At 36.3% G+C, this 27,308-nt stretch overlaps 1 protein-coding gene across 1 annotated transcript in view; it reads left to right on the forward strand.

The window, feature by feature from the left end:
• Window positions 1-27,308, forward strand: part of MRPL13 (mitochondrial ribosomal protein L13) — a 41,834-nt gene that overhangs the window by 2,525 nt on the left and 12,001 nt on the right. Inside the window, exons 3-6 of the mRNA XM_030011632.2 lie at window positions 2,573-2,666; window positions 4,312-4,372; window positions 14,166-14,252; window positions 14,708-14,829. Coding sequence (XP_029867492.1) covers window positions 2,573-2,666; window positions 4,312-4,372; window positions 14,166-14,252; window positions 14,708-14,829 — 364 coding nt within the window. The remainder of the gene's footprint in view (window positions 1-2,572; window positions 2,667-4,311; window positions 4,373-14,165; window positions 14,253-14,707; window positions 14,830-27,308) is intronic.

Genomic DNA, 27,308 nt, shown 5'->3' on the forward strand with positions numbered 1-27,308 from the left:
CCTTCCATAAAATCATTATTTATTTATTGTGTTGAAAAGTATGTGGAGCTGAATTTAAGCCATGGTTAGGGGAGGAAAGAAATTTGATTTCCTGTATATTTATTTTCTCTTTTAGGGATAATCTTTCATTATTCTTCAGAGTCTTATATTTTTAGATGCTGTCAGACCATATGCCTTAAATATGGGGATACCACCTTGTTCAGGAGGTTTGAATCTGGATTTTTAGGTTTCTTCTGCACCTCCCCTTCTCTCTACCCTAATCCCCTTGCGTCCTATCTTTGTGAGCAGCTTCACAATACAGAACCAAAAATAGCGGGCCAGGTTTTTAAAAAGTTGGGCAATCCCGTTCTTTATGTTGGATTGTGAGCAGGTGTAGGTGAGCCACTTCTGTTGCTTGGGTAGGATTTGCTGCTGTTCTCTGCATCCTCAAAGGCTGGGCTAGATGGAAGTGTCCTGCAAACCGGATCTGTCCCAGGTGTTACTCTAGATTGCAATGTTAGTTTATAATGGCTAGAAGCAGCAGCTAAGACTTGTCTTCTAATGAAAGATTTGGCAAGTAGTTTGTCAGTCTTGTGAGCTAACAGTTGACAGTACAATGCCTACCTTTAATTACCGTTTAGCGCTTAATTAAAATGTATGAGGAAAAATGCATGCACCTGAAGCATGTGTTTTTACTGTGTGATGGGAATTAATGAAGTTATAAATGTACAGAGATGTAAAATGGATTTACAGTGGCAGCTTAGTTTTATCTGAAGATGTGCAATGTATATGCTGTATGTAACAAATTGCATATACCATAATGTAATAGAATATACTAGCCTTGTTTTTGTGCATTTCTTGAGGAAAACACACTTATATAATTCATAAAGGAATACTTCGATATTATAGCATGAAAATAGCCTAAAGGAAGAGTTTTCTTGTATAGTATTTTGTGAATATTTTTCAAAAGTAGGAGGCAATTGAACTGTGTTTGTGGAGATGGTGAATATTTTTGCTTTCTTCCTATTAAGTGCAGCCATCCCTGAGGTGATGGGAACAACACTGTTTAAGGATCAATGGAAAATAATGTACTAATTTGGAATTTTGAAGGAGACATTAGCTATCCATAAATTCAATCTACTTTAAAAAGAACAGGTTGCAGTCATTATTCAGGTAGCGTGTAAGTATCTTGGTTAGTTTTTCTCCTGGCTCTTTATTATTCATAATTGATCTATGGTGTATGAAATGGTTAATTCAGTGTTTATTCAAGTGGAGAACTGTTGGCAAAGATTTCCTTAGATGAGCTTATTCTGTAATCTTCCCAACTGGAAAAAAAAAAGGCACAAAGTCCAGTGTCAGTTCTGTGACATTTATTTAGACATACAGTGATTTTAGAACTGATCTGTCAGTGCTGATAGTCTGCATCAGTGAAGATGTTTAAATCATGTTTGCACTTTAGCTGTACTTGAAAGTAGAGCTATAAAGGAACACAAGGTTAAAAAATGGAAGAAAACTTAAATAGGGTGTGAAACTTGCCTTGATTAATTTATATGCTCCTATAAAAAATGCATGCTCAATTTAAGTCTTTTTTAGTGTAGCTGCTTTGTTACCTACTCAAAAATGTTTTAATAAAATGAGCCTGTTCAAACACTTACATTATTCTAATATGGTAATGCATATGAGAGTGAACTTTGGACAAATCATGTTTCAATTGATTGAATGGGTGGTTATAGTTTACACAGCTTATCAAGATCATTACTTCTGAAATGAAAAATTACATCTTTTTTTCATATTTTCGTCATATTTTTCAGATAGCATGGGTTTTATTAGCACTTCATTAGTAAAGAAGATCTATTAAAGTAACTGGTTTTGGCAAGGTATTGGTGATAGATTATAGACTTTGCACTTAAAAAAACTTTTGATATGAAAGTTGCTGCTATAACACTAAACATAATCTGTATGTGCTGTAACATTCACTTCTGCTTGATTGATGAAAATGTGTTGTTTTTCCCAACAGAGCTGTGTTAGGTTTTTTGTGGGGTTTTTCTCCCCCACACACCCCAATCTTTCTGTTTCTTTTATATATTTAGCCCGAGGCTCTAATTATTTAACAGAATTATTTTACTTATCCAAAATATTCAGTCCTCCAGTAAATGTTGGTACAATTTTTATGAGAAAACTAAAATTAAAAAAATATGTAGGATTGCTGTTTAGAACTAACCTTTTTTTATTCTGGGTTTTTAGAAATACAGGTGCATATGCAGCATAATGTGTTGAATAAAGTAATACACTTGCCTGTAAGCCAGATTTCCAGATCTTAGCTGAATAATTGCAGTGGTTTAATTATCTATTCTGATGGTATTTTACCTTCTCACCTGCCTTCTAACCTGACAGTACTAACAAAAATAATAATTAAGGTTGGTATTTAAGTGCCGATTTGGATGGTATGACTCAAAAAGCTCAGATTTTTAAATATGAGCTTTATGAAATATGTATGTACGTGCTACTACATATGTATCGCACACTTTATAGTTATTTTGGTTGATTACTCCTATCGTTCTTTTAATATTTTACACTAATTTCTACCTTGTAGGTGACTGCGGAGATCATGTTGTCATAATTAATACAAGACATATTGCCTTCTCTGGTAACAAATGGGAACAGAAAGTATATTCTTCACATACTGGGTAAGCTTTGTAATAAATATTCAAATGAGCTAGTGGTAAATTTAATGTCATATTTTCTTAATAGCTGAAGTCTTTTTTAGTATATTGATTCAGAAGGGAATTCCTACTTACATGTTTTGGGTTTTGTTTGCATGTGTTACGATGTTTAAAATGATGCAAACCTTTTTCTTTTTTGTTTTCTTTCGTTTTTTTTTCCCCATGGTGTATGTTGTTAGGGAAATAATCTAACTTAAAAGTAGTCAGAGCAATTGAGTAAGTTAACAGATTTGGTGAGCCAGGTTGTTTTGTGTGAACCCATGAACCTAATGATCAGAACTATTCTATTTACTAAGCAGTAGAAGACATTCCTATTGGCACTGCACATTTAAGATATATACAGCTGCCAACTTCAATTACGTTATCCTACCAGTGCCTATTTACATAACAGTAAATATCATGATTGATATATTATTGAATCAGAGGATTAAAAAAAAAGAAATTGGAAAAATGAGTGAGAAATGAGATGCTCTTAAGATACACTGATGTATACAATAGTGTATAATATATTATTCTGGCAGACATAACGTTTACAGATGGAAGTGCAATAACCAATTACAGACGCTGTGGCAATAATCAGTTCAGTCAAATAAGAACAGTTGCTCCTATTTTATACAGTGACAACACTAGATAATAATCTCTAAGTGTTAAAATGTATCCACTTGGGAGATTAATAAGTCACATTGAGAAAGCTAATTTTGCTAGTACTAATGTTTCAGTCCTGAAATTCCATCGCTGAATTTCTGAGAGGTTCTTGTTCAGAGCTGATGGAAATGAATGTGCTTTTTTTTTCTCCCTCCACCCCTATAACTTCTTAAAAAATTTTCACTAGAAACTTCTGTGTAAGTTTAAGCACTTGATTAAGTAGCTGAGTTGGTTTTGAGCAAGTGAAAAGAATTGTACAATTAAAACAAATACTTAAATCTCTGCAGCTCCTTAAGTGGACGTGTTTTAATGATGTTGGGTTTATTTTTATTTCACTTAGGCTGATACCTAGTAATGCAATTAAATCAAAATGAAACCCAGCTTTAGCTGACATCCATGTAATTTCTTGCACCACTGTATCATTCATTTAAAGTATGTGTGTTATGAGTTGGTGCAACTTCACCATATCACATAGACTTTAAAAAGATGGATGCATTGCAGTGTAAGTCAAATTTTATCACTGTAGATATGCCAAATCATGCCAAAGTTTATTTAAAATAGTAAGAAAATAAATACTGTTCAAAGTGGTTGTCTTGTATGTCAGCCAGACTGGTTATGTGTCTTGATCATCTTCAAATATTACCAGTTTTGCACATCTTACTCCCATTGTATTGTGTAGCTGTGATGGTGTATTTAATAAGCAGTTTTATATCTATCTGCTTGTGAAACACAAACTTTTCAATACTCAAGTGAATAAATAAGAAAGTACAAATGGCATTAAACTTACGTACTTGACAGAATAGAATCTTTCTAATACGATGTAGTCGTTGGTCTTGTGAGAAAAACTTCCTTTTTTGAAGGCTTATAATACCAATACACTGATGTTTAAGATGTATTGATATTGGTGTTAATATCGTGCTTGAGCACATAACGTTAAGCCTGTATGTTTGTTCTGTTTTTCTAGCTATCCTGGTGGTTTCAAACAAGTGACAGCAACTCAGCTCCATTTAAAGGATCCAACTGCTGTAAGTGTTTCCCCTTCTTCCTTTTCATCTGTAAATCTAATTTGTTTTCATTTAATTAGTTCCCCTAAACAAAAGTTACCTGCAGGTCTAAAGCTAAATTACAAATGTTCTGATAACAGCTCTTAGAAGCTTGGCTTGTGACAGTGTTTTTGTAAACAGCACGTTTTGAGAGTTAGATCTTAGGTTCGTGATTCTTCCATGCTGTCCAAATGAGCAAATCAAGTTCACTTGCTTCACTCATTTTTGACTGATTTACTTGCTTTTTGTTTCAGAGGTCTGACCTTTCTCACAAGGGGAGTGCCTGAAGTTAGACTTAGCTAAGTTGTACTTCAGCTTACCAACCCTACTACTTTTTTAAGACCCAGCAAGAAAAATGCTAATCTTAAATATGTTAGAAAGTACACCTGCCTCTTTCTCCCGGTAAAATTCAACTGTAGGGTTTGTTAAATGATTTTTAATTTTTTTTTTTTTTTAAACTTTTCTGCAATGCTGTGTGTTCATGGTCTGTGAAAGAATTGGAAATGGTGATTACATTGAACTTAAGCCTCTTTACTAAATTTCTGTTAATACAGAAAATTATTATTTATTATTTATTATTATTATTATTATTTTCTGTTAATACTGTTATTAATTCTGCTGAACGTCAGTGTTGATAGGTTTGTTACTAATTAAAAAACCAGGGTGCTATATATGAACATTTTGGGATATTGACTTACACCGTTACAAAATTACTTCTACTGGGGTTTTGAATGGTCAGCCTTGGAGGACTGAATTCTCTAAGTATTAGTGTTTCAGAACACGATATGAGGCCCACAGAGATTAACAGTTATCTATGTTTATTTTTGACTTCGAAATGCTTTGGCTGGGGTCACCTTATGTATAAAATATAAAAATGCTTCTTTCTTTTCCTAGAGAAATTTTATCTGCTGTAAAATTCTTGGGTTTTGTCAATGACTTTTAATCTATGATTTAGAAGTCCTGGTTTGTCCCAAGACTTTTTTATGCAAGATGTTGTACAAGTACTCAATAAAAAAGCAGTCCACCACATGAATTTGCCTGGTTTTCATTTTAACTTCTGCAATTTTTTCCTTTATTTAAAGTGAAATGAAATCCCAGAGTTCAATATTATTTTCTGTCTAGAATTTTTCAAAACCACTTAAATGCTAAATGCTTTTGAGAACAGGCTCTAAGATAGTTGTAATTCCTTTGGGAATTATTGGTAGTTCCATGTCTAAAATGGATTCTTCAACCTTTTTCATCTGAGCTTCAGGCAGACGTTGTGCACTGGGAGGCAGTATAACACAATTTGTTTGTTAGGGCCTGAGAACTGGATGTTCTATAAACTACCTTCTGGCATTCATTCTGAAATACCTCTTTTCTTGCCAGACTCATAGATGAATTTCTGTGCAAACAGGGGAGGATTAAATGCATTGCCAATAACTAAAGCATTTTGGACAGAGGCTCAGCAAGTGGTGATGTGGCTCAAGGCTTGGTCTAATTTAGAGAGAGAAGGGTTTTTTTAAACAGAATTGTGGAGAGCCTTCAGCAATTAACTCTTTCATTCTATTGAAGATGAAGTGTTTGGATGGCCCTCTCATAAAGATGACTCATGTATTTTTGTCATAATCAATAGTTGTGGATGGTAGCTTGGCATAATATATTCTGTATGTGTAGCTCTTACAGGTTTTGACTTGCAAGTGATTTTTATGGCTAGAAACATGTATGTACTAGTTGAATTGTTTTGGTGTGAAAGACATTGGGGTATGACAAAGATGAAAATTATGATGGTGTTTTATTAACATGTTTTATTTTTAGAACTAGTTATTAAAACCTGAAAAACAATTACTGTAAAGAGAGCAATGCATAGCCTAAGTAGCATCTGGATCTTCAAAATACTGTCTAAATGACACATAGTTCTTGTGGAGACTTTTATAAATTGCTTTATTTGACTTCTTTGAATCAAAAAGGGACCTTTTCTCTTTTAATTGTGTTAAATTCAAATCCTGTGAAGCCAGTGGAATTAGGTAGGTTGTAGGAAGCAGACTGTATCTTTCTGTGGAATCAAAATCTTCATTCTGTAAAGCATTGTTTTCATCCTGGAGGCTACTCCTTTTTCTCTGCCCATGGTCCTGTTGTCTCCTGCTAGCTCATCCTGGTAGTGCTTCATTAGATGAGTCAACATTATTTTTGGAAATAGTGCTGTTACAGAAATTGAGGCATTAAATTAATGGAAGAGACTACTTCCAAGGAAAAGGATGTTGACATAACATCTTATAAATTTGTGTGGTGTTACACACAAGATTTTGCAATGAATATGACTATTTTCAGTATATGTAAGAAACAGATTAAAGCTTGTAAGATTGCATGAGTGTGTGTATATAGTAGGACTCCAGTACTGCTTAGCACTGTCTTTACTTACATATGTCTAAACTCAAACATAAAAATCCCTAAGATAAATATTTTTCCATTACAGTTTTGTTTAAACATAGTTTCTAGTGTACAGAGAGACTGGTTTTAGGAAAAAATGGTACACAGCTAAAAGCTAATTAAAAAGGTTATAATGAGTAATTTGATGCAAAATGGTATCGTTTATGTTTACATGGGAGGCTGAAAGTTGTAAGTATAGTTGTCAGAATTTAGACGTGTTTACTGCAGTATGGTTAGATAATCCTCCTTGATCATTTCTAGTTTCTTCATAAGGTACCAAGACAGGGATGGATGGTGATCTGATATTCTCACTTATGGAGGTTGACATCATTTATCTATACTAACTTGGACCTTTATATTCCTTGCAGGTAGGAGTTAGTGCTTTGGATGGATTTGTGCTGAATTTTGAACGTGCGCATGCATTTTTTCATAGGATTATAGGATGATTAGGTTGGAGAGAACCTCAGGAGATCTCTAGTCCACCCTCCTACTCAAAGCAGTGTCAGCCATTAGGTCAGATAAGGCTGCTGGCGGCTTATCCAGACTGGTCTTGAAAACCTGCCATGGCAACAATTTCCAATCCTTGACTTCTTAGTTGAAAAGAAAAAAAAAAAAACCAAAACAAAAAACTGTGCCTATTATAAGTGTTTAATCTCAGATGTATAATTTTGTGCCTGAGATTGACAAAATATTACTCTTTTTTTCCACTTCTGAGTATCTTTTATGTTAATACAGGGCAGTGAATACAAAAAGAGGTCTGCATAGTTGATGTTTTGTATAGAACTTCATAGAAGTTCCATGTTCATTGTGCCAAGTTTTTCAGCACTTTGGAAAAAATTGCTTTTATGGAAGGGTAAAAATTACAGTGTGTTGCCAAAAAGATAGCAATAGTAAATAGTCTAGCACATTTTTACCTTTAGCACCTTTGAGTTCCTTTGGGAGGCATGGGGAAGGCAGTGTCTGTGAATCTGTTTAAAATTTCTAGTATTTTAATTTGTCTGCTCTTCTGGAGAATAGCAGAGAATAGCTCTCGTGTGTTGGACTTGGCCAGGCTACTTTAGGAAGTGCTTATTGAAGAAAAAAAGAGCTTCTTCACATTTCAGCCTTTTCTTTCTCTGACTTAGATTTAGTGTAAATTCTTGGACCACCCATAGACGAGAGTATTAAATATGTTCTTTAGGTGCAGCATAGCAGCTCGTTGCTGTAGTTTGAAACAGCCTCTCTGTTCTTCAGGTTAATATAATACTAATACTCTGTATGCTATTACTACTCCCTTAGGATATATATTAGCGGACAACATTAATTTCTATTGTAGGTTGCTAAGAAAAATCTGTTTGAAAGGTTTCGTGTGTATTCTTTGCCAAGGGAGTCTTTTGAAAATGAAGGAAACAGGTAAACCTTTTTATTTGAGATGCAGGTGTTTGGAATGAATAGAAGTTTGGGGTTTTCATGTTTGTTTTTACTAAAATTTGCAGAAGTTTTGTTTAGTTGGAAAAATGCTGATAGGCATGAGACCAACACTTTCAAAATTAGGATTTGAAGTACTTGGTGTGGGAAGACTAAAAGATGTGCTTTTAAATCTCACAGATTTGAGAGGGAGCAAAGATTACTTGGAAAAAACTTTCTGGAAAAATCTTACAGCTTTTAATTAAAATGCCTGCAAAATATGTTGACAGATCTTATCTGTAGAACCAGGTAGTAATCCCGTAAGGACAAAGTTTTCAATCAATTTTTATTCTATTTCTAATTTTAAAAGTAGGCAAGACTTGGCTTACTTTTTTTTTTCAGCTGCATCAGAAACTCCCCCCCAAAAAAGAAAAAGAAGAAATCATGTTTGGCTAATACCAAATGCTCAGTGAGAGGATTGACCTTTAGGTATTCAGAGGCTGTATTGCCTCTGACAAAGAAATAATGGGCAATAATTGTTCAGAATGAATATTACCTGCTAGGGGAGATTATAAAGCGAGGCAGGGTGGCTCTATGGAAATACGCTGTGAGGAAGCCTCCAGGGCTGTCAGGGTTCTGGTTTGTTCAGCTGCTGGCACTGATATGAAGGGGCTTAAAATGTTCTAATTCTCCTTTTGAATGCTCTTTAGCAACCGCTTGCATGTATAGACTTGCCATTGTATCTGCATAAGAATGATCTCTTGAAGAAAAGCTCGGACAGAAAACATGGTTAAGTCTTGCTGTTGGTATTTGAAAGCCTATTTTCTTTGCATCACTATGGGATAGTTGATATAATAATACGTACGTACTAAAAGTTGGTTACTGAAACACCAGATACAGCATTTTCTTTTATTGCTATGGAGTAATGTTTTTTGATTAAGTAGAGCACAACTTCAAAGTCTGGATTAGTAGGCACACAGAAGTTAGTATAGCATGGAGAGGAGAATATTTTTATGGAACCTGCTGTCTTAAAACCTCTAGGTGCTCTAAATAAGTCTTAGAGCTGACTGGGTCTTTTGCTTTGTAGTAGACAAAAATAAATACTTCCCTGTTTAAAAAAATGTTAATCCATTTCTTACTTGAATTTGCAAGGCACTGATACTAATTTAAAGACCACATTAAAATTCTAAGTTTTTAAGTGCTGAACAGTAGTGGAAAACAAAATGGCATGCAATGGAAGTTTATGTACAAATGATTCCTATGGCAGTATTAAGTACATCCATTTTTGCTGTACTACACGTACAACTGTCAGAGGTAGAAAGGTGAAGCTCTTAGAATGCTTTTATAACACGTGCGGTGAAAAGAACAGTATCGTATACAGGACAGAAGACCAAGAACTGGTAAAAGGAAGATGTAGTATCAGGCTGTACCTCTGAGTAAGTGGTGTGTCTCCTGAAACTCTTCTAGGTTTTTTTAAGTATGCCCTGTAATTAATCCATTTGTTTTCTCTGGGGCTCTGTGTCTTTCCCATGTTCTAGAGTTGCTTCCTGGTGATTATTGGACTTAATTCAGCCATTAGGGTAGACTTTCTTCTGGAAATTTGGCCAATTATTTTGTGCTTCTTGGGACAAGAAGTGGTATTGCTCTGTTGATTTCCGTCTTTAAAGTATGTTTTATCTGGCAAAGAATCTCTTTCAGAACTTGGTCTCCATCAAGCATAGTCTGCAACTTGCATATGAGCCAAAGCCTACCACAAAAATTGAAATGTTCAAGCTTCATACAGTGTTTCAGATAAATATATTTTTTAATTTGTTCATACTCATAAAATGTTAGAGTGGGTAGTTGTCTTCTATATTAGCCCTTTAAATTGGAAAATAAAAAAGTAGTGTCATAAAACTGTGATTAAGAGCATGTCTATGTTGTCAGTATATAAATTAGCCAACTTGGAAAAAAGGTATTGCAATATTCAAGAAGACAATTGTAACTACAGCCAATAGGAATTTCGCCATTCAAAAGAAATTAGGGCAGACAGCATTCTAGTACTTTAAAAATCCCCTAAATATTAATGCTCTGGTGGCCATTAAGGGTTTACACGTCTGATGGTGAATGTCTTTACCTGCTGGAGAAAGTGTCATGGCCTTTAGGAGTGAGTATTTGTGAAGAAGTGGAATTTTGCAGGTTGCTACTACTAGAGGTAAAGGACTGGGGAGAGGAGGCAGTGGGAATCCATAACTAACTGATTATGTTAACAAACTGTTACGATTAACAAACTTTTAAACTGTACTAATTAGTTTTAAACTGAGATCCAGGTTGCAGTGAGAACTGTGGGTAGGTAGACAACTTTGCCAATTTGAAATCCAACTGAAATCTACCTCTCATGTAAAATTAAGCTCTTGTTATTTTAATAGTTCAAAATAAAAATAATCACATAGAAAACATAAGAAAGAATTGTCTTTTATTAGAAGTGTATTACAAACAGATAGAAGGATTTCTATTTTTATTCCTTAAAGGAACAGCATGTTCTATTGTGTGTTTTCAGGGAGCATTGAATCTGCGTTTGGGGTTTTGCATAAGCTCAGCAAAAGACTTTTTCTTGCAATTCCATAGCTTATTATTTAGGGTTGGTGTATTTTTAGTAAAACTTGAGCATGTTCAGGTAACAGGAGAGCCCTTACGTAACACCCTGTAAATATTGCTGGTTGAATCTGCCTTTTCTGTTACCCAACCTTACTAAAGTTGCAAAAGCAGTCTGTACAGCTTCAGTTAAGCCTGTACTTCACTAAGTTATTGACTTGTCATCACACCAAGCAGAGTGAGGTTCTGGCTGTAGGCAGAATTTTGGGCAAGGAGCTGGATGTAAACTTAGTCTTTCCAGGAGCTGGGTTTGGATTTGCTTTGGCTCGTAGAAAAATCTTTAAGGCAGAAGTTACAATGAAGGAAGCTAGAGGTTTTCCAGCTCTACCTTCTCTGTCTTAGCTCCCTGTATGGCCTTCTGTTCTACAGTTGGACTAACTACCTTGAAGTTAATAATAAAAGTACAGTACAGGGCTTTGCTTAGTAATACACTTATTTGGCTTTTTTTATTTAAAGGGGGCTTATAAGAAATATGGAGAATGACTTTTTTTCAAGGCCTATAGTGACAGGATGAGGGACAACAGTTTTAAACTGAAAGGACGTAGGTTTAGATTGGACATGAGGAAGAAATTTTTTTACAATGAGGGTGGTGAGACACTAGAATGAGTTGCCCAGAGAAGTTGTGGATGTCCCATACCTGGAAGTGTTCAAGACCAGGTTGGATGGGGCTTTGAGCAACTTGATCTAGTTGAAGATGTCCCTGCCCATGGCAGGGTGGTTGGGCTAGATGATCTTTGAAGGTCCCTCCCAACCCAAACCAGTCTATGATTCTATGATCTGCCTGGCAGTGAAAAAATGGTTTGTGCTTCATATGAGGGTGATTTTTCTATTGCAGATCTTGCAGTAATGCACTTCTTGCATGTGTGAGAGGGCACGGAAAGCCAAACAAGTTACCGAACAGTGTGGAGATTGGCAGAGGTACCAAAGCATACCTTGGATTATGCTTATTGCACTGAGCATACTTATCTAGAGAAACTATTATTGAATATATAATTATCCATGATCATTCATCATCCATTACCATTCTCCAAGTCCTGCTTTCATGTTAGTCTGTCGTCCCCAGAGGTTGTCAGTTGTGCAGTGACTGTATGCAACGTTGAAAGTATTTCTTCGCTGTTTAACTTGAGCATATAAATCATTCTTTTCCAGCGTGACTTTTTAATAAGCACATTTTTACAACTGAACTGTTCTCTTTGTATGTGGCTAAAAAAATCGAATCAGATTCAGCAGGCAGAAGTATCTACAACCAGAATAGACCAGCTGTTTGTCTAGCTCACTGATTTGTTTCAACAGATATCTGTGCCACATGCTGCAGAGGAAGATGAAAAATCGGACACAAACATCGGCTGTTTGAAGAAGTAAAATATTTAACAATGTTCATTAAAGTATTTTAAAGTATCTCTTTTTATTGGAGTGAAATCATTAAATAACTAGCTCTGTGTATCTGTAGGTCATAGGTCATATGTTGGACCACGTGTATGTACAATTTATTAATCTGAGGAATTAACACTGCTTCCCTCACAACCTGAAGTTAAAAGTAATTTTTAAATAAAGAAAAAAATCCCCACAGTTAGGCAGTATGTTGTGAAGTCTCTGGATCTGTTGCTTTAGGTCTGATATATTTTGATCTTTCATTGTCTATAAGGAAAAATATTGGGTAGAAAGGAAAATAAGTGTACAAAATTAAAATTGTTGATGGTAAAAGGGCTGTTCACATGAGCTGTTGTTAACATCCATGTGTTTTCTTACATTGTTATGGTGTCTCACTTGACTTTCAGTATTCAGTAAACTAGTGAAGGTTTGTTTTCTATCTTCCTCTTGCCTTTGTCTAAGCACATGATATAGTGACCTAAATAAAGTGTAGTTTGCTGTACGAGCATGAATAGTTCTTATCCCTAAAAGCATTAGTTTTTATCTTTGTTTTTTAATAGTTGCTTAATAATTTTTATTAGAGAAGGTATCAATGCTACAGATTACTCTGCCCAACCTGGTGTATTTTTTCTGTCATCTTGGTTTATTAGATTTGTCCACATATCTATGGTACTGGCTGCATAACATCTGAAAATCTTAATGATGTTGAGGCTTCTCTAAATGCTTTCAGAGTTTCTCAAGGCATATAGTATATGTTTATGAGGATCCTAAGACAATGTTACTGTCTGTTATGTGGCAAAATGAAAATAATACTGGGGCCAAACTATCTTGAGTGTTCAACTTCAGTATCTGAGTAGAAATGCCTGCAAGTTTAAAAACTAGCACTTCTCATTAATTTCACTTGTAACAATTAATCATTCTGTCTTAACTATGTGGTTCCGTCTGGGAACTTAGTATTAGTGATTGTCTCTAAAATTTTGATTGAATTCCTCTAATTAATTTTATAAAAAGAAGCAAGTTTGCTCAGTACACTTTTCAAAATATCTGGATGCCTGGGAGATTTGTGTGTGCTTAGTGCACTGCATTTCAGCGTGGCTTATTGACTTCAGTTTAACATTGCGCTAAGCATGCCTGGGTAGTTTCTGATTTGGAGCTTGTTTATGTCTGGGTGGCTTGCAGCCAAAACTGCACATACGTCTACCGCTAAATGCTTTGATGTCCTTTATAAAACCCTTTTTGTCTCCTACAGTTGCATGCCTTGTTTTACATTTACAAATGTTCCCTTTCTGGGTGAAGTTCATAACAATGTGTTTTGTATTTAAATGACAGTCATCTTACTAGAGTCCAAGAGAAATCCTGTTGAATATTGTTACTTTTCAATAAGCATCATCTAGCGTAGATGTACAAATTCTATTAGTTCCTGATGCTCAGAAGTAAGATTGTTCATCTGGAACTAATACCAAGGGAATAAATTATACATGTGTATAGTATGTTCATGATGCAGTGTCTTGGTATGTCAGCTTTGCTTAAGATGCATTAGCTATATAGAAGTTTCAAACACAGCAAATTACAGTGTTAAACTAGATGCTGAGAACACTTGGTAAATTTGTTAGAGCCTAATTTTTTTCCTCAATAACGGGTGTATATAAGTGTGCCATACAATATGGAGTTAACATAAGCTTCTCAATTCTTTTCAAAGTTGAATGATCATATGCAATTATCCACAATGCTAAATATAGCTCTTAACTTTCTAAGCTGAAATTATCTATATGGCTGTTATAGTAAGTATTCCTTCTTCCAAAACAGTAAGTCTAGAGCACCTTCTAAATGTGGTGCCAGAGTTGTTCAGCACGGAAGAAGTTGACTGAAAAGAGGTTCAATGACTAGTGAAATGGACAGAGGGAAACCCAGCTTACCTTTTTTCATTTTATTTATAGCCTGTCTGATTATTTGTTGCCATGTTATCTTTCCTCAGATTGTTAAACTGACTGTTTATAGAATGCTTCCAAAAAACCTTCAGAGAAGAACTATGATGCAGAGGCTGCATCTGTTCCCAGAAGATGTGAGTTGTCATGCAGTTACATTTTCATTTTTGTGTGATTTGGAGGTGAAGAAGGAGTGTTAGCAATAGCAAAACTCTTTTTGTAAGAAGATAAATTAAGACAAATCAAGCTGCTTTTTATTTATATATGGAGAATCATATTTAATAGCCACTGATGACCAAACACTTCACTTTTTTGAATCCACTTAAAACTTTTACTCAGAACCTACAGGTTAACTGCAAGACAGGGAAAAGACAAAAGCAAAATGATGTGTATCTTTAGTAGTCATGTGATACAATCAACCCTCGTGATATGCGTGATTGTCTAAGATATGCGTGAGATTGTCTTCTGTATTTCGGTCAAACACTTAGCACGAGGAATGCAGTATTGTTGACAAATTTTGATCTGGATTAGGGGGGGAGTGGTAGTGTTTTTTAAACAATCAGATAGCTAAGACTGTTTCCACCTGCCTCAGGTTATTCCAGACGATATACAGAAGAATCTTCTACAAGAGATTCCTCAGCCACGTGCAGTCCCCAAGAGGTTAGATGAATATACACCAGAAGAAATTGCTGCCTTTCCGAAGGTTTGGACTCCGTAAGTATCTTAGATTTTTTTAAAAGGGTACTTTGACTGAATATGTACTATATAGACTCTTACATTATCAGTAAGGAAAAAAAAAGGAATTATTTTTCTCTTCATGTCATCTTTTGCGGGGGGAGAAGAGGTTACTAAACCAAAGAATGGTCATATTAGAAGGGAGTGGTTGCTAAGTTTTTTGTATTTCTGACCTTTCTTTTAATGAGAAAAGCTTTACTTAAAATATTTTCAACTTTTTCCTTCATCAAAATGAGTTGAGTAAAACTTAAGTAAAAAACTTCATTAACCTCTTTGAGTTGTATGTACTCTGTAATACGTAACTGTTAGCCATAGCCAAAGGAAACGCCATGTGGCTCTGTGAGGGAACGATTCATTGTAAGGGGGGGAATGCTTCAGATTTTCTCCAGAGGAAGGGAAAGAATTCTGCTAAATTAGCCCTTGGAGAGTAGATCTTTGGCAGGGAACATACCACATGTTTATTTTGATAAATAGTTTCTTTTCCTTGTGCAAAATCATTTCCACAGTAGTTGTGTGGCATATGAGTGAGTATTTGTGGTTTGCTTTACACCACCACATGCAGCATTGAGTCAACCTGCTTGTGAAAATAATGTGTTACGTTCGGGACATTTTCTGATTAGTACCAGTATGATTTTTCCTGTGTTTATTTTGAGAGTCCTATTCATGCTTAGGATCCCATTACAGTAGTCAACAAAGAAATTAATTTTGAAAGATGGTCCCTTTCCTGAGTATTCTAATGAAATTCAAGAAGAAATGTAACACGTAGGGAGGTGAGGAAAGGTGTAAATAAACTAGCACCAGGACCAACTTGGTGGTCTATCTCCAGTTAGATTACTGGTATTTCTATTTCGATAGTAGTGTTTAAAAGGTTATGCTTCAATTTGTCCTGTAAAAAAGTGTTCCTGTGTACTTACACACTAATCCTTGAAAATAGACCTGATATAAGGCTCCAATCGTATGTCATCCTGTTGAGTAGTTCCACTGAACCAGATGTTAGCTGCGTGTGGACAGAGGTCAGCTGTTGAAATGGTAGTAGCAGCTTATTTCTCATGAGTCTGCTTAAGATACGATCTCTCAGGTGTCTTGACAGCTGAATGATCACAGAATGGTTGAGGTTGGAAGGGACCTCTGGAGGTCATCTGGTCCAACCGCTCTGCTCAAGCAGGACCCTGTAGAGCCAGTTGCCCAGGACCATCTCCACACTGCTTTTGAATATCTCCAAGGATGGAGAGTCCACATCCTTTCTGGGCAAATTGTCCCAGTGCTCAGTCACTCTCATAGTAAAAAAGTGTTTCCTGATGTTCAGATGGAACCTCCTTTGTTTCACTTAGTCTTGTTCAAATCAACAGGACTGGACACTTCATGTTTTTACAGGAGCATTTAATAGGTTTAGTGTACATTTTCATGTCCAGCAGATTGCAGAACACCATTAGAAAATTATCTGCAGCAACTATGTGGTTTAGATTTGTAGCTAGTAGTGACTGGATAGTAGGAAGCCTTGTACAGTAGAAGAAATCATTGTACAATAGCAAAACCAGTAACCTTTCAAACAAAGGAAGCCTTTAAATACAAAGAGAGGGGGCGTTTTAAGTAGGAAGGTAAAGTTAGTCTGGAGGAACAAAACAGAATTTGAATTAATGAAGAGAAAGGGAAATTCACATAAGAATAATACTCTTAAGTGGTCTATCAGTAGAAGGACAAAGCAAATAATTTTTAGCGCATGGCCAAAGCTGCTGGTATACCTTTAAAGGGGGCCTGATGCTTTTTGCTTGCTAAAATTAATATTAAAGGATTGGGGGGGGGGGGGGGGGGGGAAGTTAAGTAAATTAAACATTTTAAGTTACAGCATGTATTTTCTCTGCATTATAAGGCACATGCAAATAAGGGTATTTACCCTTCATAGGCAGCAGAGATATGTGGACAAGAGATGTAACCTTTCCAGAAGAATGGTGGTAGTACGATAACATAAATGAACACTTGAGAAGGACCTTCTTGCAATTCAAAAGCACAAGAGTGTGCTCCTAATTCCTTTTATGGGCCAGCAGCTCTCACTGCTTAAGCCAGACAAATGCAATTAAGAAATCCCAGGAATTATGTAGCACAAATGTCTGTATCCATTTTGCATATATTTATAGGATTTGTATTCGTTTGAGGGGAAAACTGAGTAATGGTCCATTGTTCTGTCACATGTTTAACAAAAACCAAAATATTTTTTTAGTGAAACTTCTTAACGTTAGTGGGCTTTTGCTTGCAAATCCTAATAGTAATAGGAGAAAGTTAGTCTGTGACATTTATCTAGTCTTAAGTGAAAAAGCATGTGTAGAACTCTATTTATGTATAATGTGTATTTGTGCTTGCACATCCACACACATAGTAGTCATACAGAGTTGCATTGATTTTTTAGGTCAGAGATGGGATGAGACCTTCCATTTGTGGAATGTTTTTCCTTTGCTTTTAGTGATTGAACTTGGTGAAGCATACGATATCATGAGGGTTGATTGTATCACATGACTACTAAAGATGCACACCATTTTGCTTTTGTCTTTTTGTGTGTTTTCCCTGTTTTGCAGTTAACGTGTAGGTTCTGAGTAAAAGTTTTAAGTGGATTCAAAAAAGTGAAGTGTTTGGTCATCAGTGGCTATTAAATATGATTCTCCAGATGTGACTCATGGCTTGGGAAGTTGTAAATATTGCTGTATATTTATCTTGTTTCTTTTTCTCTGTGCATCTGCCACTGAGATGATGGAGCTTTGATGTGACCTAGAAGGGCAGATCTTCTATGTGTATAGTAAATAAATGAGCAGTTGCTAAACAGCCTGTCTTATGATAAAATTTGAAATTTATTGAATTCTTAATGCTGGGCTTCTTTTAAGTGCCAAAGGCAAAGAGCTGTAGGAATTAAGCAAGTAGGGTAGAGTATGATCTGGAGTCTTCCAGATGGTTGGTACCAACTTGTGCTCTTCTGCTGATTTTCAGTATGTAGAGTTTAATGTGGTTTTTGGTAGGAAAAATTTAAATATCGGGTGAATGTTATTTAGATAACATGTAAAAGAAGCGTGTTCTACACACACAAAAAAGTGTGTTTATGTATCAGTATCTAGACACTCCGTTGTGATAGTGCTTGCTTAATATGGGTTGACTTAGGCCTTTATTCTAAAATAGGGGAAGGGCATTGACAGCATAAAAAGAAGAGCATTTTGGAAATTACTTGGGTTTTGTCGTATTTCTCCTGTGTTCTCATGAATGTGGTTAATACTTTCAAAAGCTTATTAAAAAATCAGTTGTAATTAGGCTCCTGATCCTAGATGATAGTAAAATAAAGTCTGTGTGTCTGTTCTGTGTAATCTGAGGTACCTCGGTATTACAGTCTGTGTTGAAAGGGAAGAAAGTTCAGCAATGCTTTAAGCCCTCTTCAGAGTGGAAATAGGTAGACTGATTTTTTACTTTTTCTAATCTGTATCAGTTATACACATTGCTATGTTTGTTTTTATCCTCACTACTGGATGGAGTTTAAAATGCTGAGATCTCCTGGTTCTTAGAGATTTCACTGGATATTACCCCTGAAGAAATTTAGACTCTGCACCAATGACCAGAATTCTACAGTGCATTAGAGTAAAGCTGATAAGCCTCTCATGGAGTATGGTATATTATACTCTTGTATAACTGTCTTCAGTACTAATACTATAGTCTTGCTTGAGTTCATTTCCTCAGCACTGGGCCACCTTAACTGTGTTGACGTGTGGGTGTGTGTGGCAGAGGACAAGTAAACTTGATGCTATCTAATTTAGTCATTGCTGTCAAACTAAGTTTCCTAAAAGCTTCATGTTAGCATTGAGAAAACTACTTGAGCATGTTGATTCTTGGGGAAAATCTGCAGGTAAGAACACTATTTTGAAGATAGATTTGAAGCTAGAATTCCCCTCCCATCATTTCCTGGAATCATTCCCTCTGGAGGAATTCCAAGCTCACAGAACATGTATGCATTCCATTTTTTATATTTCTCTTCTCCACAATCTCATCCTGATCAGTTTTCAGTGAGTGCAATCTGTATACAGTCTTTTTACTCCATGCCAGTTACAGAGGTTGGGGAGTGCTGCTGCCTTAGAAGCCCTGCAGCTGATTTGGAGGCTTTCAACTGAGAGGATCATAGTGCTTCTCCTGTGGGTTGGGTGGGTAACTCAAGTGCGTATTCTGGTGAGAAGAACCAGGGCAATGGATGGACCTGAGAGGAATGGAATAGAGGGTCTGAAATGAATGTGAGAGAATGCTAGAGAGGAGTGGAGTTAGTGGGCTCTGGGTGGGGTAGAGGGAAACAAAGGGGAGTTAGGGAGAACTTTAACATTCTGAGTAGAGAGACTAGGACAGAAGTTTCCCTTCAGTCAGCTACTCTAGCTAGAGCCACTTTTAAAGGCAGGAGGAAATACCTAACACTGCTACCATACCTTTGCTGTGTTGGACTTTAGTCGTGTCTTCTTTTCTGCTCTCAGGAACTGGTTAAGTCCTAGCAGACGGATCAAGAATGAAGGTGGTTATCTACCATCTCTCCACTAGCTGCAGGGCTTATTGCTGTAGTCGCTGTTGTAATTTCAGCTTCTTGTCCTGGCCTGCAACCAGACCATTGTGGATGTCAGATATTAGTGTCAAATAGATGAGTTTTAGTTTAACCTTCATCTCACTTCTCTGGCAGTTTTGATGTTGGGCAGAGTTTCCAATTTGAAGTAATGGGAAAAATAATAATGCTTTTCTTCCTGACTGAGAGAATAAATGCATTATGGTGATTCTCTAGCACTCAGAGTACTACTATGGGGGGAGGGGAAGGGCTTAATTGTGAAATAAAAGATACAGAATTGAGCAAATTTGGTAAAGTAACTTTCTGAGGTGATAAGTAAAACACAGAAGTCTGTAAAAGGGGGATTAAAGTGAATTGTAGTGGTCACTGTTCTGATTAAAATGCCAAATGAGTGTCTGAGAATAGACAGCTTTGCACCAAAGGCACTAAAAGAAAGGCTGTATGAATATCCAGCTGTAATAGACTCTATGTTCTGAACTCTTTCAGTGTGTGTGAGCCCATGGAAGAAGTGGTGTTTGCATTACTCCTTTCAAAGACTGTAGAAGCAACAAAGATTTAAATGTTTACATATTATTTAATGATGTCACTTTTTTAGAGGTGTATCGCAAAAAGGTTCTTTTAAAAATGAGTCAAAAAAAGGTACAAAATACTGTAGACAGCTTTGTTCAACAAACCAAAGACAGGTTAGTTAAAATATAATTGTATAAACCTGATACTCTTTACAGTTTGTGGTGTACTGAAAAAACAGCTACCTGACAGGAAAATTGTTTCAGAAGAGTTTTAAATGTAAAGGGAACATTAGTTGGTGTTTGGAAATCCAAATATTGTAGGAATACATGTGTGTCTCGGAATGCAAAACTGACTTTCTATTTGGGTTCCTCGTCATTTTATTCTTTTCCAGCTGACAGGCTGTCCAGACAGGTTGTGGAATCTCCAGCCTTGGGATGCTCAGAACTTGACTGCACAAGTTCCTAAGCAACCTGATGTAATGCTGAAGTTACTCCTGCTTTCAGTGGGGGAGTGGTGCAGATAACTTTTTGGGGTCCCTTCTGATGCAAATTTTTTTATGGTTGTTTATATATGATGAAAGTAAACAAACATAGATAGTAAAATAGATGAATATTTTAATAAATTGTGTTTAAGAACCCTAATGCATAGTTTGCTAGTACTGTTAGTCCTGTTTGACTTTTCCTTGAGCTATTGTTTGTTACCCTGTACTAGGGTCTTAGAATTCTAGGTGAGAGCACACAGTGCTAAAATGAGTAGCCTTTTCTTGTCTTTTGTGTCCTGCATTTTAGGATACAAAAGGCCTATATGTTTACTGTTCTGTACTTTGGTCTGTGAGCTTCTGTAGAACCTGTAGATAGCTTCCAAGCAGTAAGAGTAGTCCCTACAACAAAAGAGAAAATGAAGGATGTAGAAAAACTATAAACTCAATTATTTTTTTCTTCAGATGGTTTTAATAAGTCTTCCTGCCTTACATGACTTTTGGTTTTAATTACTGTTTATCTTCCATGAGGTTCTAAGCCTGGTGACCACTCTGTTTAACAAAGGATAGAGGTTCAAAAGGAGTTAAATTCCTCTGAGAGTGATTTTTAAAAAAAGGAGTTAGAGGGAGGCACTCTTTGTGGAACATCTTCCTTCTATGGGGAAAAAAATATTTAGTTGATACTAGCCCGTTAAAAGTAGCTGTATCCTTTAATGGAAAGAGCAAATGAAAAGCATAGCTTGTGTAAATGTATGTAAGGCTATAAAATAGAGGTAAATACAATTACAACAAGAAAATTAATCTTTAAGGTTTTAAAGTAAAACTTACACTCAAGAAATGTACCTCACTGTATATAGAATAGCCATAAGACAGATAATGGGGAATGAATATAAATTACTGAATTTATATGAGAAGTTACTCATATTAGGAGGAAAAGAGCCTTTTTCTCTTTAATCTGAAGTAATATGTAAATAACTTTCATTCAGAACGTGAAGAGAACATGCTCAGTGCTGCTAATGATCTCATTGGACTTTTTACCTATATTTTGTATCAAAATGTCTTGCTATAGATGTTCTTTCAAAGGCTGTTTTGCTGTTAATTGGAGACTGACACACCATAGACAAATATACGATACCCAAGTGGAACACTAAAACAGAAAAAAGGTTTTTAAGGAAAGCACAGGTCTGGTGTGGAAACCTAGCAAATAGTTTGTTTTTCAGAAAGAACTTTTCCCGTCACCCCTCCTTCCAACACAGCCGACATCAAGTGGGATCCTGCTCTATGAAAGTGGAGAATTAAATGTCAGCATAGTTCCAGTGTGAGAGAGTTTCTTTGAGCATTCTTTCCTTTTATCCCTAACCTGAACCAACTGCCTTCCCAAATTGTGCAGAGCTTCTCTCTTAGACCCTTGATGGAGAGGTTTGAAAGAAGTGTGGTGGAAAACCGTGTAGATACAGGAAAGTTAAATTATGTCTTTTCCAGTCACTTTTAGAGGGGAGAAAGATCAAAAACTAGTTCCTTTGACTGCGTTTGATTTTGTAGCTTCTTACCATGAATGAAACCATTATTTCAAGTGTGTTTGAAGTTTCAGGTTGTATGTCTTTTGAATGAGTTTTAAACAGAAATCATCACAGAATTTGCCAGTCACATATGACTAAGCAAACAAATCTGTTCTGTAAAAGCAAGGATACATCAGATTCATGTGTAATTTTTCCTCTTATATACCATTTTAAAGTTGTTTAACTGTCTGGGTATATATATGTTTTTAGACAGTTTTAAAGGCAGGAAATTGTTTTTGAAGAAGTATTTAAATAAGAATGTTACCAAATATATGGAACAGCAGCTCTGTGTTGTTCCAGTTAGATGGATGCATTCCTGAGAGTTTCCCTTAAGAAAGCAGAGCTGTCTGATGTCCAGGAGTGCACTCGGGCTGGTGCTGGTGTGCATACTGAACGCCTGTTCCACTGCCAGCCTCAATAGGAACTCTCCTCGAGCCAGACAGCCTCTCACTTGTCTTTCTGGGGAAAAAGTCCTTGAAAACTTTTGAGGTTTTTAAAACTTGATGTATTGTAAACTCTGACATTCGTTTTAAGAAAACCAAACACCTTTTTAATGTTTGATTTTTCTGAGTAACTTGCCAGGTTTCTGGCCCCCATTTGTACACCCTGCTTTGAGACAGGGGCTTGCAGAACCTGGTCTGAAGCCGTCATTTTGTTACAGCTGAACAGCATGGGCTGGGCAGGGTCCCAGTATTGACACTGCGTGTCACTCCCATGGCATGGCACACAGGTTCTTAGTAGTTCATGAGCCGTGCTTCATGGCTTTGAAAGCAGAGAGTCACAATGTTCTCAGAAAGAAAAGTTTGTAGGTGATGAAACACAAGCATGTCGGACACCTAGGAACCGCAGGTGGCTCTGATAATCCTCTTATACATCCTGGGCTAATGATATGGTGGTTGTAACTTCCACTTCCAGTTCCTCCCTAGCTTTGTGTTCCTTAAAGCCAGCCTTGCCAACCTCAGGCAACCTGAAGCCTACTGCTGATGTTCCTAGCAAAGAAATTTGTAGGCATTGGTAAACAGGCTTTTGGATTAAGAGATCCTCTCAGCTACAGTGCCCTTTCTGTTGTTTTACAAGATAACTGCAATAGTAGTTGTCTTGCCCAATTCTACAGTTTCTAGTGTAAGCTCCTATTTTTAGTCAAATTATTTCTGGGATGTAGCAGTAACAGCTCTGAGGAAGCCGCCAGAGATATCCTGGATATGTGGCTGAAATGATGTTATAAACAGTACTTCTATAAATGTAAGATGCTGGCAGTTTCACTTTATGAAGTTTTTTTGTCTGTTAACTTACTCAGATTACAGGGAACCAACACCAAAAGACACCTCGCGTTATATTGGATACAAAAATGATCTTTGGAGTATTTCCAGTGATGTGGTGTGTTACAAAGATTCTAACTTGTAGCTAATACCAAATTTGTAAAATGCTTTTTGTTCTACAATGAAATATAACGTATAATAAATGAAAACTTGGGGGGTGGTTACTCCAGCTATATGGAGAAGCTCAGAAAGTAAACCATAAAGATTTCCTCCAAAGATGGTGAGGTCTTGAGCATTTTTTGTAAGGACCATCTCAAGTTTATTCATGAGCCTTTAAAAATTCTGCACTGAAATAAACATACTCTAGCCATCCTCTTGATTTCAGCTTAGTTGAAGAGCGTGTCTGCAGCTTTTTCAGTTTTGAATTGTGTTTGTAGCGTGCCTCATGTCGTAGTGTTTGGTTCTGATCTTGGGCTGTGGGGTGTTTCTGTACTAGGAATAAGTACTGCCCCTCCAACTTGAGTGCTCATCTTCTCTCACAAAGCAGGGCTGGCATGTATCAGTGTTCAGAGAAGAGGTAGCCAACACAAACTTCTGTGAAAGACTTGAGCCAGTCTTACTTTTTCCTAAAAACAGAAACTCTATAAACCAGGAAAACACTATCCTGCCAATACAGCCCAATCCTGTTCCAATGTACTCTTCAAGGAATCCCTCTGGAAGTTCATTTTCTGTGGCTTTTCTGGTTCTCAGTAGGAATTCCAGTAACTAACTGGAGATCATTAACCTCCATTAAAATCTGGGAGCTATCATTGGTAACTTTATTTTATAGTAAGGGCATAAAAAAATCTCATGATTTTTTGTAGAATTTAACTTAACAGAAGTCTTGAAGGTAATTGGGTCTCACATTTCAGGCTACCGTAGCTGAATCTAAATTCTTGTGGACAAAAAGCCACACAGTTAGATACTTGAGAAGAAAATTGCTCTTCTCTACATTAGGTTTTAACAGCAGGCAGCAACTGGGTGCTAATCGACAAGGGTCAGTAGCTTAAACATCTTAGAAATCTGACAAATTCATGTTTAGATTGTTTAGCCTATTAAAATGAAGTACTGGCTTTTCTCTAGCATTCATGAAACACACCAATGCTACTGATTCTCTTTAGTTTACACTGTAGCTAAAACTAGAGTTGAAGGTAGAGATTTAATAAATGGGTAACTGGGTACTTTTACTTCAGCTGTCTGAAGAGGCTCTCAAAAAGAAAGTTCCAAAGCTACTTTTCCTTTCCCCTAAAATCTGTTGATCTCATATGAGAGAATAGAAACTACATTAATGGGAATTTGACAAGTAATATGAGAATGGTTGTATATCTTACTGTTGAACTACTTGCCTGGATGAAATGAGAATTAGATTATTTTTTAATTGTTCTTTCATAAATGTCTAGATTTGCTTTTTTCACTTTTGGTGCTGACACTAAGTCTGGAAAGCATTTCACCGTTCTTTTACCCACTTCTCTGTTTATTTGAAGAATAACGTAATTCTTTGGACAAAGCCAAGTGTACAGTGGTGTTCTTTCTACAGTCCTACAGTTCTTAGCAGAATACATCATTTAAAGAAAACCTTTTCATTTGCAACAAGCATCATCTTGCTGAGATGAAGTTTACATGTACTTTGCATTGGTTTAACTTAAATCATTTTACAGACAGAATTCATATAATTCAGGTCAAAACCTGGGATTGACAGTAATTTTTAAAGAGCTTAGTTCAGTTTTGCTTAATTTGGTTTTAGGGAAACTGGGGTTGTAACCAGTTTATTTTAAATAAGCCATTATTAGTTTCACTAAGAGTACCTAAATGCACATGAGCATTGGTTTAGATAATTTGATTTATGGACACTTTTTAAAAATTAAAACAGGTGCTAGTTTTATGTAGAAAAAACCCCAAGCTGCAGTCGAGGACCACAAAAGATTTATCTTAAACTTTGTGTACACAGGAAAGGGTTAGTCACTATAGCTGTACTGGCATAACAGTGTCAGTAAAGCCACGTTTTCTGACTCTGTTTTGTTACTAAATGCAGCTTCTGTTACTGTGGTTTATTTTCCAAGTGAAATAAGTTACACTTGTAGAAATGCTTTTTAGCCGACATGATAGGCTGCATCAGAACTATGCCAATATGGAAAAGGTTCTTTTGCCCCCAAGCAGAGCAAGAAGTTCATGGTTTACAATAGGCCAAGGTGGTTATTGCAAATTTAATGATAGTTTAAGTATCATTAGCTGTTTCACTGATTATTTTACCAGAGGCACAGAGCTACCCTGGGATAGTAGGTACATCTTGAGTAGAAAAATGATGCAAATCCCCCCAGCCCCCCCCCCCCCCCCATTCCAAACTCTGTTGATATTTGAGTGTAATCACATAATTTGGTTTTACAGAGAATGATAGCCATGCCTAGTCCTTGGTTTTTGATTTACTAGTGTGATTAGTGAAACAGATGAAATGTGTTCAGAAATCCTCTTCAGCTGTAGTGCACTTACCTAATAGCTATTGACTTTGGCACAACTTGCAAAGTGTACCTGAAAAATATATATATATATATTCCTCTTGTTTTGGAGTTTACAGTAAATTTTAACTCTTTGTTGAAGTCTGTCTTTTAAGTTTGTCCATAAAAATGAATCTTAAGATACGCAAAATTTTATAGTTGTATTCATAAATTAACCTTTAAAAGTATGCCAGATAGACCACAAATTTCATGCTATGTGTATTGTGCAACAGTTTTATACAAAAACAAATTATTTGGAACCTTTTGTTGTAAGAAAAGGCTTAAAAACACCTATTGTTGTTAATAAGCGGACACGAAAGATGAGCCATAGACTTATCCTGTGTAAGCAGCCGACTGTCATCAGTTAGCAATAATCCCACATTCCTGTGATTGTGATTTCCATAAATATGAAGAAGAGCATTACAGTAATACAGATCTAGTGTGCCTGCTACCTCAGAGTAATTGGATCACAGACTGGCTGAGGGCTAGATACTAAGTGGTGTGATCAGTCCACAAGATCTTTTCACTAATTGGTCTTCCCCTCTCTGTCATCTTTTGTTAGAAACTGTTGTTTATAAACTCTCCTAAAAGACACATTTATGAGCCAGTGGATATCATTGGTTAACTACTTAACAAATTTGGGAGTAATTTAGAAGTACTCTAACACTAATTAAACTATATTTCTTTGTATGTTTTAGTTTTTCAGCCAAGTTTGGAGAGATTTTATCCCTGTTGTTACTTAGAATTCTTGAAGTCTGTTAAGGAAAATCACACAGAGCTTCTGTAAAACTACACAGTCATCCTGAAGACTTCATTCAGCTGTTTGGGGAACTTTCCACTGTTCTGCAGGAAACGGGGGAAAAAAAGAAAAAAAAAAAAAGCTAGTGCAAAAAAGTCTTATCATAGCTGCCACAGACCTGAAATCCTCTGGCATGAGTTACTCTTAAAACATTTTGATAACTGTGAGTTAAGACTGATACTTTTTTTTTTTTAATGGATAACCCATGCAAATGGGAATCCTACCAGACATGACATTTTTCAAGTAATAGGGAATGTTGCACAGACTGTGAATGGAAGAGATGGATGTGCCTTTTATACAGGATGGTTATTAATTTTTACGGGGTTTTTAATACATCTGGAGTGTTTTTTCTCATTCATGGAAGCAGTGAAGTCTTAACAGAATTCTAAGCCTATCCTTTTCAACTTTTGCTCTTGTACCACTGCTTTCATCTCTTTGTCAGTTTATTAGTGTGCAGCATTAGTTAGCCGTAAGGCACTGACCTTTTACAGTGCTGATGCAAGGTTAAATCCTTTCTGAACACTCATTGTTATTGCTGGTGAGATTGCAGAAAGTACAGGGAACTCTGGCTTTCTGGGTCACATTCTCCAATGGTGAGATAATTGCCTGCAGGTGAAGAGAAAAATGCAATTTGAGATCTTCAAAGCTTCCAAACCAGGTGTGCATTGCTGAGTCAAGAGCAGGTATTGACAGGTCACTTCTTCTGCAGCATTGACAATCTTACTCCTTAGCAGAGGCAGCTTTGAAACTGT

The sequence above is a fragment of the Aquila chrysaetos genome, chromosome 4 (genome assembly GCF_900496995.4).
Source record: "Aquila chrysaetos chrysaetos chromosome 4, bAquChr1.4, whole genome shotgun sequence".
NCBI classification, from domain to species: Eukaryota; Metazoa; Chordata; class Aves; order Accipitriformes; family Accipitridae; genus Aquila; species Aquila chrysaetos.